A 14,532-nucleotide genomic window follows, 5' to 3' on the forward strand; every position below is an offset into this window, starting at 1 on the left:
ACAGCCATCAATGTCTCGTCAGATCCTGATTGAGAGGGTTGGGCAACACCCTCAGGGTTGTTGGGGCTCTCTTCCCGATACTTCCGTATCTCTTTCAGAGGCGAGAGAGGGCGTTATCACGAAGAGATAAAGTCCGAGCAATATCACAATACGAAAGAGAACGAACAGTGTTAATGAATACAGACTGAGTCCTGAGGCTCAGTGTCCTGGAGACGCCATGGAGGGGAGTTCTTAAGTTCCTAGAGGGAGCCCTAGTCAGTGCATTTGCCAGGAAAGAGGCTTTAGCCGAGGACAAGAAGAAATTTATTGAGTGCAAGGAACAGGAACCACTAGGGAGGAGGAAAGGAAAGGGGGGAAGGAAGAGGGAAGGACGCAAGAAAAACAAAGGTATACACGTTATGGATACTGGATGGACATCGTCCAATTTCTATGAGGCCTAAGGGTAGGATGAACAGGAAATTTGTATTTTGAGCACGAAGCATCTATCATGCTCTGTACAATGGCTTCCTTTGTATTTGGCTTACTATGTATGTATGTATGTATGTATGTATGTATGTATGGACTGACTTTTGCCTCGTTCCACTGTGCGTTTCTTCCCGGGATACATTGAAGGAAATCCAGTAACATACGTCACACACATCGGAAAACCAGTGGTGTTAGGACCATACTTACTTCTGAGCTCTCCTTTCCGAGTCCATCCCCATCTCTCATTGTTTCAGTGTCTCCGCATACAACAGTAGCACCTGTAACAAGATAATCTGGACGACAATACAATCTTGTGATTCTTTTAGCTTTCGATACAGTGTCGACAGTCCTGCTATCGTACCTGCGTTGCCATTACTATTGTGGTGTCCTGCGGCGTTATTAGCAAATGGCTGCTCTTCCTCTTGCTCCGAATCTGATTGCAGTTCATCTGATATATCAAATGATGTTGTCTGAAGGAACGAAGCTTCAGTCTCACTGCTAGAAATTTACAGACATTTAATACCAACCATCTTGCTAAAATAGAGAAAGTATTGCAAGCAATGTTACTTCAAGTAATATTTGAAGTTTTGATAGTATTCAAGGTATTTAGCAAAGTAACATTTTGAACGATTGATAAAGCCAAGAGACAAGCGATCTCGAAAATGGAAATATACCACATGATAAGCTGGTACTATCTTAAAACTCAAGGTTGTTAAACACCAGCATGTGATTAAGCTGTTACAGAAATGGAACAGATTGAGTAATGGAAAGATATTTTAAACTTTCCATGGAAATGTAATAAACCGGGAGTACTGAAGAAAATCTTGAAAACTTTTAATCACCATAGCAAAAAACATGGAAAATTTGAGAGCGCTGCACTCTAACTGCTCTCTAATGTCGAGAATCTGAACAGAGTAATATGTAATCGAATGACGAATTTCAATAAAATTTAGCTGGAAACTGGTTAGGATTTTAGACAGACCGTAAGTACAAGTAATTATACTGCGATCTGCTATGGATTAAATGCTCATATCATTTATGGCAATTGTAGATTTAAAAATGGTTTGTCATGTTAACTGCTAGGCTTAATTGAAGAACATGTCTGCTATTGGTACAGACTCCTGAGAGACAAGTAGTATTTGAGCTGTACGGAAACCAGAGAGGCACGATGTAAATGGTGCAGTACTGGAGGCTTACTTTGGAACATGTGTACTTCAAGAATGTAACTTCTTTACAGTTTTGTTGAACTCTGGTACTGAGAAAGCCGATAAGGAGTGTGAAACCGATATTATATAGCTGAAGAGTGGAAACGAATATTCCTTAACATAGGTGTCGCGCAGATACTAATGAAAACTGCTGTAATCTTTAGGGGTTAGTAAGCTATATCTTGGAACTGTAACGAAAATTACGGTATGCAACCGCCAACTTACCTTAGTATACACAGTTAATGACATACTACCAAGGTAAATAAGTGCCCTTTACTACTTGGGATGTAAATTCGCCTCACATTACGAAAGTTCATCCGACGGATTATAATTACACAGGCAATATTATCTTATTGCAAGGATGTACTGCTTCAATTAAGAAACAAATGTGGAGACTAAAATATATTTGTTAATAGTTTTGTCTGGGACGGAGTTGTATGGTTGCGAACTTAGAACATTAATGCAAGCACAACAAGATACGTTTTGAGGCATCCGATATGTGGTACTGGTAGAGAATGTGGAAGATACGGTGGACGGCAAAGCTCACAAATGATTTTAGAAGAAATAATGAAAGTTCTACTACCAATACTACAGAAAAAATGAAATCAGTTAATTGTCCGCAACAACCGACAACAGCTTGTTAGCTATTGTTGAAGGAATAATTCGAGTCATAAGAGGAAGACCTCAACTGCAGAATCCTGGCGAGTCAGATCATGTAGGAGCATCAACTACTGGGTAATTCGATGACGGGGAACAGAAGAGTGGAGACGAACTGCTGCTGATCAATATGTGGGTTTATATTTAATGAGAACCGTGCAAAATGAATGCAGACGCGAATCCGTTAAGCTTTGCGGGAGTTATACGGAGCAGAAGGCACACAAATCGGGTTAATGTGTCTAAACAATTCTCTAACTCAAATGAAATTTAAGATGCCCAAGTAAAACTGTACTGTATTAAGAAACAGCCCCATCTGACAGATGGTCAGCATTATCGCCGAGGAAAAGCGAGTACGCAACCTTCCGTGATAAACGTTTACAGAGCAGCACAATGCAGCAGTAATGCCTACGGACCAACTGACAGAATGAGTCCACATGGCCTGAAAGCGAACGGAGGCTTCTGCGTAAGGCCAACCCACGGCCGCGAGACAACGCCACGAGAAATTCTCTTCACTGTAAGCTTTACTCATTCAGCCATGAATTACTCTGTAGCCAACCACAGACCAGCTTAAATAACCACATTCTCACAAGAAGGGAAGGGTATCAGCGCTGCTTCTGATCACTTCATGGATGGACCACACACCCACTTCGTCAGCTCACGGAACGAAATATTAGACCGATCCTTGAAAGGGTACTCGTCACTTTGAGGGGGGGTTGTAAGAGTATTGTCATATCGCTCGCTTGGTTGTGGAATATCTTTGTGGGCCGACGCGTCTGTCGAGTCGAACGCAGGACACGGAACTTATGTTGTGTAGCTCTGCATGTGAGAGGCATGGAAGTTTAAGTTTTGCTGCCAATGTTATTACAGTAAAGTGATAAAATAAGCAAATGATTCACAGGAAAGTGACGCAAGAAGTAATTTAAAAATTTGCAGTGCTATTGATAACATATTTGTATATCCTCTCGTTGCGTGTCATGCCGTGTGTCTGGTCTCCCAGAATGAACTAAGGTGAAACAGTATTTTTTTTTACAAAAGAGCATTTTAGTGCCAGCGTCTTGTAGCCAGCGTGAAAGCGTGCGTTCGATCATCGCGTTCCGCATCAACAATCAGCCGCGCCGCGACGGCTACGCGCAAGCTCGTACAACTGAAGAACTGTGAAGTGGAAATTTAACCTTGTCAACAGTGATAGAATTTATTACTAGTGTCGGGTACCAAATTTCTGTGTATGCGTGACGAGCGCAAGATCTTTCGTGCGACCATTCGACTTCCGCATCATCAACAATCATACGCTCCGTGTTCCATACGCGTACGCTCTTCCAAGTGAACAGATAATTATCAAGACTGTCAGTTGGGATGAACATTTACGACTTATATTGTAAACAGCGCAACCTGCGATTTTCCTTTAATCGTCTCAGAATATAGTTGTCCATACCAGCCGTAGAACAGTGTCGTGTTTTGACGTTAAGTGGCTCCCCTAAACCCGCTTGCATATTTCTGTAGATAATTCCACGCAAGCCAGCAGCAGTGTGGAGCAGAACAGTACGACCGCCGCGGGATTACCAGGTACGTGGTGTGGACAGAGTGCACGGTCACGAAACGAGAAACCAGTTTGAAGTACCCCACCCATTCACACTCCTGAGCGTCTTACAGGGTATCCAGTTTTTAATTTGTCTGATGCGGCCCGCTATGAATTCCACTACCGCGTCAAATTTATCATCTCTGAAAAGCATTTGAATCCAACACCATTATTTCTTCGATTTATTCCAATATCTGTCTTCCCCTACAGTTTTTACCTCTACAGCTCTAACTCCATAGACGTTATTCCTTCGTGACGTAACCTACATCCTATCATCCTCACCCTTCTCATGTCAGTCTTCCCCATCTGTTTCTTCGCTCTGTGGAGAACTTCATTCGAGATTAGTTCATCGTAGTTTCAATATTTTTAAGTACCTCATCGCAGATCTTTGATTCCGGTCGTCACTCCATGATTCACTTTCATTCATTGCTGTGCTCCGTACATACATTCTCCGAAATTTCTTGAAGGTATGAACCAGTAGCAGACTATTGGCCATAAATCTCCTCTTTGGTTGTGATAATCTGCTTTTTATTCCGTCCTTGCATCGTCCTTGTTTTATTTTGCTTCCAAGAGAACAATTTCTCAACTTCGTCTAGCTCAATTTTGATTAGTTCGTCACTAATTTCTCTTAGTCGTACTGTTCACCCTCAATCCATAGTCTATACACAATACATTCTTAATTTCCATTACAAAATCGCAGTCATTCTTTATTTTGATTAGTGATATTAATGTCATCAACTAATCTTCATACACTACTAGCGATTAAAATTGCTACACCAAGAAGAAATGCAGATAATCGGATATAAATTGGACAAATATACTAGAACTGACATATGATTACATTTTCACGCAATTTGGTGCATAGGTCCTGAGAAATGAGTACCCAGAACGACCACCCCTGGCCGTAATAATGACCTTGATACGCCTGCTCATTGAGTCGAACAGAGCTTTGATGGCGTGAACAGGTACAGCTGTCCTTGCAGCTCCAACACGACACCACAGTGCATCAAGAGTAGTGACTGGCGTATTGTGACGAGCCAGTCGCTCGGCCACCGTTGACCAGACGTTTTCAATTGGTGAGAGATCTGGAAAATGTGCTGGCCACGGCGGCACTCCAACATTTTCTGTATCCAGAAAGGCCCGTACAGGACCTGCAACATACGGTTGTGCATTATCCTGCTAAAATGTAGGGTTTCGCAGGGATCGAATGAAGGGTAGAGCTACGGGTCGTAACACATCTGAAATGTAACGACCACTGTTCAAAGTGCCGTCAATGCCAGCAAGAGGTGACCGAGACGTGTAACCAATGGCACCCCATTCCATCACGCCGGGAGATACGCCAGTAGGCGAAGACGAATACCTCGCTTCCAATGTGCGTTCACCGCGATGTCGCCAAACACTGATGCGACCATCATGAAGCTGTGAACAGAACCTCGATTCGTCCGAGAAATATGACGTTCTGCCATTCGTGCAACCAGGTTCGTTGTTGAGTACACAATCGCAGGCGCTCTCGTCTGTGATACAGCGTCAAGGGTAGCCGAAGCCATGTTCTCCGAACTGATAGTCTCTGCTGCTGCAAACGTCGAACTGTTCGTGCAGATGCTTGACTTGCAAACGTCCCGATATGTTGACTCAGAGATCGAGACGTGGCTGCACGATCCGTTACAGCCAGCAGATAAGATGCCCGTCATCTCCACTGCTAGTGATACGAGACCGTTGGGATCCAGCGTGGTGTTCCGTATTACCCTCTTGAATCCACCGATTCCATATTCTGCTAACAGTCATTGGATCTCGACCAGCGCGAGCAGCATTGTCGCGATACGATAAACCGCAATCGCGATAGGCTACAATCCGATCTCTATCAAAGTCGGAAGCTGCTTGTGTATAAGAAATCGGTTCGAAACTTTCCTCATGTCAGTATTGTGTGTGTCGCCACCGCCGCCAACCTTGTGTCAATGCTCTGAAAACATGATTATTTTCATATTACAGCATCATCTTCCAGTCGGTTAAATTTCGCGTCTGTAGCAAGTCATCTTCGGGTGTAGCAATTGTAATGGCCAGGAGTGTAATATTTCACCCTGAATTGTAATCCCACTCAAATCTCTAATCACTACTTTCTATGTAGAGATTGAACTGCAGGAACAATATTACTCCCCTGCAGTACACTCTTGTTGGTTAAAGTATTTCGTTCTCCGCCTTCCGTCCTATTTTTCGCAGGTTTTCGTGTATGTTGCAACTTTTACGTCGTGTAACTCATCCTCCGGGGGAACACATACTGTGGTGTGTGTCTTCTTTGGTTTTCATTATAAATCGGGACTTCACATTAGTCTGTTCTTTCCGAAATGTGACCATCTAATAATTCAATTTCCTTTTCCACTCTGTGTGTTGGTGTTGTCAGCAAATTGGATGCTTGAGTTAATCTGATTCTGCGATTAGCATATTCTGAATTCTGTTGATGTTATTGTTCCAAACTCTTGAATTTATGTCTTCAGACTAACACCGTAAAGTAATTTTAATAGCTAACATTTACCCAAATGACCAATTCCATAGGAATTTCATCTATTCCTTATGCCGCATTTCATCTCACATTTTGAAAAGCATTATTAAATTCTGATACTGGATCCCCATTTCTTGCGTATCGGCTCCATGTATTCTAATGTCACATCAGCCAATTCCTCTCTCTCGTACAGACCTTCAAATAGACTTTTACCACCTATGCGCTTTCTCCTCTGCTATTATCAATGGACTTCCCACTGTACGTTTAATGTCCTTGCTGTTGCTTTTAAATTAACAAAAGGTTATTTTGACTTTTCTGTATGCTGAGCTAGTCCTCCCAACATTCATTTATATTAAAATTTCTTCGTTTTCTTGCAGCCATTTGTTTGAATCCCTGAACTTCCAAGTTCCTTTCATTAATGACATTGCTGCATTCCTGAACTTTCGACAACATTTGTCTTTCACCAATCCATTAATCTGTTATTCAAGGTTGTCGTCCTAGCACATGTCTCTGCCTTTCATTTTTAGAGATATTTTTACCTCTATCTGAGCTGCCTGAAGTGGCATCCATTATCCCATATCCACATGTTAAGATAAATACAAACACGTCTCACCACTAAGAGGTTCAGTACCCCTGAAGAGAGATTAGATCAGTTTTTCGTTCCATAGATCCGTGCTGAGGACATCCTCATGGACGTGGAACATTTCAAGCTGAAATAATACTAGTAGTATGAATATATACAATACACCATTTGTTTCTATTAAAAAATTCGTCAATGGAGGAGTTGTCCACTAGTGAGTCTTCCTGAATAGTGGACCCCTTTTTGAACTAAAATAAGGGCTTTTAAGTCCTTCTGCAGATCATTTTATTTCCTGGTATTGTATGTATGAACTGAGCTGTTTGCTGGAAAAGATTATTTAGGACGAATTTCATTAAGGATTAAATATACTGAGAGGCAGTAATTAGTATACCCAATTCATTGAAAAGGTTTCTACAGGACGTCCGTGAATTTAGTCCACAAATAATACGTATTACACGCTTTTGTTTGACTAAGAGTTACCCCAAAATATTACAGCAAATGACATTAAGGAATGAGTAGACAAAGTGTGCAAGCTTTTTCATTTTTATGTCGCCTATGTCAGCTAAGACTCGAATTGCAATTACAGATTTGTTAAGGCGTTTCTGCAGTTCTAAGGTGTGCCTCTCCTAACTGAATTTACTATCAAGCTGGAATCCCAGGAATTTAAACTTAAGATCTCAACCTCTTCTATCTGCTCTTCTTCATACTTCCTGCATATTCTGGGTGGAAACCTCTTACAGGTTCTGAATTGCTTATAGTGAATTGGCTTTAAACCATTTATTAATATCCATGAAAATGTCATTAGCATATCTTTCTAGAACTCCACTTGATGTACTATTTATTGCAATACTTGAGTCATCTGCAAACAAAACGAACTCTGCTTCTGGCAGTGTAACTGATTAGAGATCAATAATGTACACCAGAAAAGCAATGGCCCAAAGATGGATCCTTGTGGAACACCACATGTCATTTCTTCCCATTCTGTTGACTGATGACTTAATTCACTAGTCCCTTGCACTGACACCATTTGTTTCCTGTTAGCGAGATATGACTAACCATTTTTCAGCACTGCCCACGACACCATAGAATTCTCATTTATTAAAAGGATGATGTGGTTCACACAATCAAATGTCTTTGCCAAATCACAGATAATTCCTGCTTGCAATTTATTATTTAATGAATTAAGTCAATTTTCACTGTAGGTGTAAATAGCCTTCTCAGTATCAGAACCCTTTAGAAATCCGAACTGTATTCTTGATAATGTTATTTGTGGTTACATGGTTCAGAAGCTGTGTGTATATTACTTTTTAAAAATTTTTGAAGAATGCTGGCAAATGTGAAATCGGTCTGTAGTTTGATGGTCTCTCTTTATCCTCTTTCTTGATTATAGGTTTAACATCTGCATATTTTAGCCAGGAAGGAAATGTCCCAGTTGTAACTAACTGGTTACGCAAGTAACTTAGAATTGTACTGAACTTACAAGAACATGCCTTAATTTGTTGATGTTTCATTGTAACCACTAGAATGCTCTTTTTTTAAACATTTTATTATGGAAGTGATTTATTTTGGTGGAGTGACATTCATGTACCTGTAGCTATTTGTAAAGGCTAGTTTCAGATATTCAATGGCATTATTTACTTATCCTGACAATTCCATTATATCAGTAACGGATACGAAGTACTTGTTAAATAGATTTGCCACACTATGCCCATCGGTTACTGATGTGTCATCTACCCTTAATGCTATTTGCTCCTGTTCCTTTCTGGTTCTACCAATCTCCTCTTTCACTATATCCCATATTGTTTTTATTTTGTTCCCTGACATTGCTATCTTTTCGTAGTGCATTTGTTTGGTTGTCTGAATTTTAATACTTCACAGTATCCCTTCTATTTAGCTAAATGATCAGCATCGGAGCTATTCTTGGTCGACAGATACATTTTCCATTTTGTCTTACAGGAAATCTTTGTTCCTTGTGTAATCAATAGTTTTATTATAGACTTCTGTTTAATTTGAGTAACTTTTAGAGGAAAACAGTTTTAAAACATGGTAGTGACATTGTTCATGAATGTGTTATATTTTTCATTCATGTCATGAGAACTATGAACATCTTTCCTGTTCGTATCATTGAGCAGTTTTATAAAAATTTTTGGTTGAGTGACTACTATCCTGTACTCAGATTTAGCAGCCTTTATTATATGCTTAGAATTTACATCTAAAACAAGGAGCTGCATGCCACTAGTTGAATCTATTGCGGCATTCAGCGTTTCTCCTCTCATTTCCATTACAAATGTCGTTCTCCGTAACTGTCTTTTGTATCTTACACCTATTACTACATTCCCGTCTCCCGTAACAGATCACATTACATATACTGAACTACCCGGTCAGTATCTTCGTACTTTAGCTGTATCTTCATCTTCTCCTAGGAATTTCGGCATCTCTACCTCAAATATTGTCATATGCGTTTGTTTCCCGTCGCTTCTGATGAGAAGAACTCTGCAGAATCTGTCACTGAGCTGTTAGCATTAACGCTCTGCCATACTTTTCTATTGATAACAGACCCAGTCCGATTTAGCCATTTTCTGCCGTTTTCCTGTATTTGTGTGTCAAGGAGAGTATCTTAGCACTTTCTCTCACTGACCACCACTACGTATTTAGACGTACCTTCTTCCAGATTCTTTACAATCAATAGCATTTTATTGAGCCCAACCTACATAGATAGGAATGATCATTAAAATAAAATAAGAGAAATCAGAGCTCGAACAGAAAGGTTTTGGTGTTCGTTTTTCCTGCTCGCTGTTCGGGAGTGGAATAGTAGAGAGATAGTATGATTGTGGTTCGATGAACCCTCTGCCAAGCACTTAAATGTGAATTGCAGAGTAGTCGTGTAGATGTTCAAACTTTTAGCTTTCCACTTTGGCATGTTGTATGTTATCCTTTTGCCGGATATTCAATCCCTTTCTCATAGTTACCTTGCCCTAGACCATATCATCCCGGAAATATGAATGAGGGACTACTGATGAATTTTTCCGGCGGAAACATGAGCAGGACATTTTTTAGTTACAGGCCACACATCCTGTGGATACACATTGCATGTTTTAGCTCAATACTTCCCGACACCTACATCTTTATGACAATGATTATTCTTCAGTCTCTTCGAAACTTTTTCCCACACCCAAAGGCAGGAGTGTGTCCAGAAAGTTCCCTCCTACGCTCTTTGAAAACTCCGTTACGTTTTTAATTCAAAGGCGTCTGAACTGTAATGCTTTCGAAATTTCTGTGTGAAAATTTGGAAAGCTTGTAAAATAAAACTAGTCATTAAGAATCTAGAACTTTATTCTTCGTGTCTGCTTATTTCAGAACATTGCCACAGTGGCGATGAAGGAACTTCTCCCAAAGAAACTCGTTTTCTGATACAGTCACTATCATGTTTGAAAGTGAAGTCCTCGAAGGTGTTAATTTTTTGGAACATGATTATCGGATTGTGCGAAGTCTACACTATATGGAGGATGATCGATGCACGTTAACCCAAGGCGCTGCATTATTGTAGATATCGCAGCGCTAGTGTATGGTCTGTCATCATGCGCTGTGTGTGGACGCAATCTTCCAATTCGAAATTTGATTAAGGCACGCTGTTATGCATTACAAGGTGACATGTTATGCATTGCAATTCGGAGCCCCCTAGGGGTGAAGGGTTACAGAAACGTACACGTGAAGAATTCACGTTTAGAAAGTTAATCCGAAAGCCTATCTCACCACGCGCGTTTAGTCAAAGGTGCGATCCCTAAATTACTGATCTATGTGGAATGCTTTAGACTTTAAATGCGGTTCCGTGTGGTCGTATGACGCTCAACTACTGAAATTATGGCACTGAATTGCCGTATATTTATTCGTCAGTTGTCTGGCATTAGCGCAGTAAGACCGACGTGTATACGTGACATTGGCAGAAAAGATGTACAGCATCTAGACGGTCGTAAGACCATACTGTGAATGAAGTTGCTCAAGTTAGTGGTTTGTCAACGATGGCTGTCTGGAGTGTATATAAGGAACGGTGTACCATTCGCAGATGTGCAACTTTCATAAGTGCTTGCAAGACGGCCAAGATTGAACGATGAAAATCTTGTTTCAGACCGGACAAGAATTCCTTCTAATTTTAAGCAGGTCCTTCACAACCAGTTTACGAGAAACACTGCTGTATGAAATGCGCGTTATGAATGATTGCATGTAGGTCATTCCTCAACGACCCAAGGCCACACACAAACGAGGAGGAGAATATCAGGATTACATTTGACAAACCCGATCTGGTGTCTTGTTCCTTGAGAGCCTCCTGACAGCGGGTGAAATTTAGCAACATATCCGCAGCTTCTTGAGCTTATGAGCCTACTCAGTGGTTTCACACTGTGTGTGTGTGTGTGTGTGTGTGTGTGTGTGTGTGTGTGTGTGTGTGTGTGTGTGTGTGTGTGTGTGTGTGTGTATGCGCGCGCGTGTGCGCGCGTGCCTATTTTCCTTAATGAAATTTAAATGGGAAATAGGGTACAGCGTCAACTTGGCTGTAAGAACGCCATAGAAAACCGTGCAGTCAATGATTAAGAATGAGTTAAGAGTAGTCTTTGAAATAGGTAGGTGTATCTGAGCTGAATGAGACATATCGATCGCAGCCGCGGTATGGTACATTTCTTAACAGGACACGGACCTTATCGCACGCACATAAACCGTGTGAGTGAGGCTGACAGCTACATGCACATGCGGGGAAGAAGGTTCCCCATAACACACTATCTTTTTCTGCGGGCAGTACGCGAACAATAGACATACACTACACTTAGACTACACAGATACAGACATAGACATATACACAGCAGTAAGAGACTAATTACAATGGGAACAAACGCACTGAAAAACAGTATTTCAAAAGCAACACATGAGTAGAACATGCGTACACGACATCAAAGACATGCCTATGTGCAACGTAACAACAATCTCCAGAGGATGGACAGCGATACCCACAGTGACAGCGAAAATAGTGGGAATGGGAAGGAACAGGAGGAGGAAGCTCAGACGTGACAGTAAATAAGCATAAGCTGCTGGCGATCTAGCGAAGCTATCACCAAATGCTGTACATGGATGAAAAACAAAGTTTCATTTATATTTCAGCCTTAAATTGTTATTTTAAAAAGTATCACTTTTAAAATGTTGCAGATAAAACGAAAGATAAGGGAACTGTAAACAGATGAAAAACGAAAGTTGTAAGATATACGACTCGTTTTACACGTCAGGTAACAGGTCTATAGTTTGGCAGTAAGTAAATAAAATAAATATATCTGAGCTGATCTCTTGTTGCGTTTGTTGAGCACAGGCAGTCTTCACGGATTGTCAGTCGTGAGCCGTCACTGAACGGGGCGGAATTGAGGTGGGAGGCAATATCGCCTCGTACTTTGTGTAATTGCAGTTGTGCCTTCTGTTCTGAAGCTAATGTTGAAAGCGTGTACTTCCATGAAGTGAAATAAGCGAGTTACAGAATAGAAAAATACGTGGCAAATTGTTTCAAATTAAGTACCAAAAGAGCCTTACCGAAAAACATTCTCCAACAAGAAAATGTTGTCTTAACTGCACGGCGACAGAACTTTTACACAAGATTTGAGGAATAATTCAGACGTCATGGCCTCAGCCAAGAGACAAAGTACTGTCTAAACTAATTAGCAAAGCTTTTAACGTTAGAGAACAGTTTTGTATAGAAAAGTATTCCGAAGGAAGTCTGTTTAACTACGCTACGACTGGGAACTAAGTGATGGTGTTTAACTATAACAAGAGCCACCAGAACAGTCATCAACTCATTTAAATTCACACGAACGCGCCGCTTCATGTAGTTCAAGATCTTTTTACTCATTTTTTTAAAGTAACATTTTTATTAGATGCTCAAACATCAACACATTTAAGGCTCAGTCTTTAGTACCCACCTGAGATGTTTCTGCCCCCAGGTTCCGCATAACAGCCACATCGTCTTACGTCCAACGCTGCGACTGCACCCGAGAGAAGCAGGACATCTCGGCAATGTAACCAGCACCTCGCCAGTTCGCTCGTACTCTCCTTCTGACACCTCGTCCAGTTCGCCACTCTCTAGAACGTAGACGATCTCTGCCTGCGCAGCTTCCAATTCTGACACAATCGTGAGGACAGACGAGATGTATTTCGTCGTCTTTTTTCGCAACACAGCATCCACCCGGCTCGCCTTTAACGTTGTATCTACGTGATACTTTTCAAGGTTTTCCTGAAACGGGGCAAATATAATGAGTATCTTTTACTCGACAAAGTTAAAAATTACAAATGGCGTAACGCAGGAATGGAACTTCACTACTGCTCAAGTTCTTTACACTAGATGCACTGGCGCAGGGAAAAAGATCCAAGAGGGATTACGGTAGGAGATGAGAGGATACCAATAAAATTCGTTGTTACTGCTGGTGTGAAAGAAGAATTAAAGGACCCAATCAATGGAATTAACCATCTGTTGCGCACAGAATGGGGATACACGGTGAAGATAAGGAAAATATAGTAAGTTGCATAAATGATTCGAGATACCAACTTAAACTGGAGACTATTATACGATGTGAATGAATTATGCTTCGTTGTATAATAAAATACAATGGACGAAGGAAGGATGACAGAAGCAGAGTAGTAAAGGAGAACTGAGCATTTACAGCTACATGAAGTACAGTTACATCAAACATAGGCTTTAATTCCAGGAAGAAATTTCTGAGAACTTACTTCTCGAGATCTGTTAGATGGTAGTGTATTATAGGATGAATAGAAACCATGAAGGCTAATCTAAGCCTTTTGGGTTTATGTCGGTTTGAGGCTGCAAGTGGAGTGGGCACATGAGAAACTGAAATTCTCCGTATAACGAGATTGGTTTTGTTTCGCCTTAGGGCGCAAAAAACAAATGGCGTCATGCACGCCCAACACAAATAAGAACAAGGAGACATGAGTTAATAAACGATCATACTTCAGTCCCAACTGACAACAGAAGAAAGCAAAATAGGCGCGTGGAAAAAGGGCTATAAGGACGCCATAAAGAAACGGAGATCCAGAACTAAAAAATGAGTCGCCATCACCATATTGCTAAAAAGTAAAACGTGGTCGACAGCCCATGCATCATTTGCTAAAACTGTCTAACAGACGGCAAATCCAAAAGGGAACGTAAAAGGTTAAAAATGGGCATTCCTTCAGGAAGTGTGACAGTTACAACTTGGGCGCAAATGACAATGGCTAAAAAGGCAGTGCTGAATACGCAGCCTAGTTAAAATGACCTCCTCCCAGTGGGAGGGCAGAGAGGTCGTCCAATCCGCTGGGAGAGGCTTAACACCCGGAACTTATTCCCGTGAAGGGAGGACCATTGACGATTCCCAAGGGACACCATCTCCTGACAGACAGCAATACAGAAATCATCGGAGGGAATAAACGTACTCACAGGCTGAGGTACGAGGACTGCAGATTTGGCAGCAGCGTGAGCAGCCTCGTTTCCTGGCATACCGACATGACCAGGGACCCACAGAAACATCAC

At 41.2% G+C, this 14,532-nt stretch overlaps 1 protein-coding gene across 2 annotated transcripts in view; it reads right to left on the bottom strand.

The window, feature by feature from the left end:
* The window catches only part of LOC126336821 (uncharacterized), a 67,146-nt gene that overhangs the window by 10,233 nt on the left and 42,381 nt on the right, over window positions 1-14,532 (bottom strand). Inside the window, exons 2-4 of one of the 2 annotated variants that reach the window (XM_050000883.1) lie at window positions 12,932-13,242; window positions 827-963; window positions 673-743 (exon numbers count right to left, since the gene is read on the bottom strand). In XM_050000883.1, the coding sequence (XP_049856840.1) occupies window positions 673-743; window positions 827-963; window positions 12,932-13,242 (519 nt within the window). Of the gene's footprint in view, window positions 1-672; window positions 759-826; window positions 964-12,931; window positions 13,243-14,532 lie in introns of both variants that reach the window. The other variant, XM_050000882.1, reaches the window with a different exon arrangement.

This window comes from Schistocerca gregaria, chromosome 2, assembly GCF_023897955.1.
Source record: "Schistocerca gregaria isolate iqSchGreg1 chromosome 2, iqSchGreg1.2, whole genome shotgun sequence".
In the NCBI taxonomy this organism is placed as follows: Eukaryota; Metazoa; Arthropoda; class Insecta; order Orthoptera; family Acrididae; genus Schistocerca; species Schistocerca gregaria.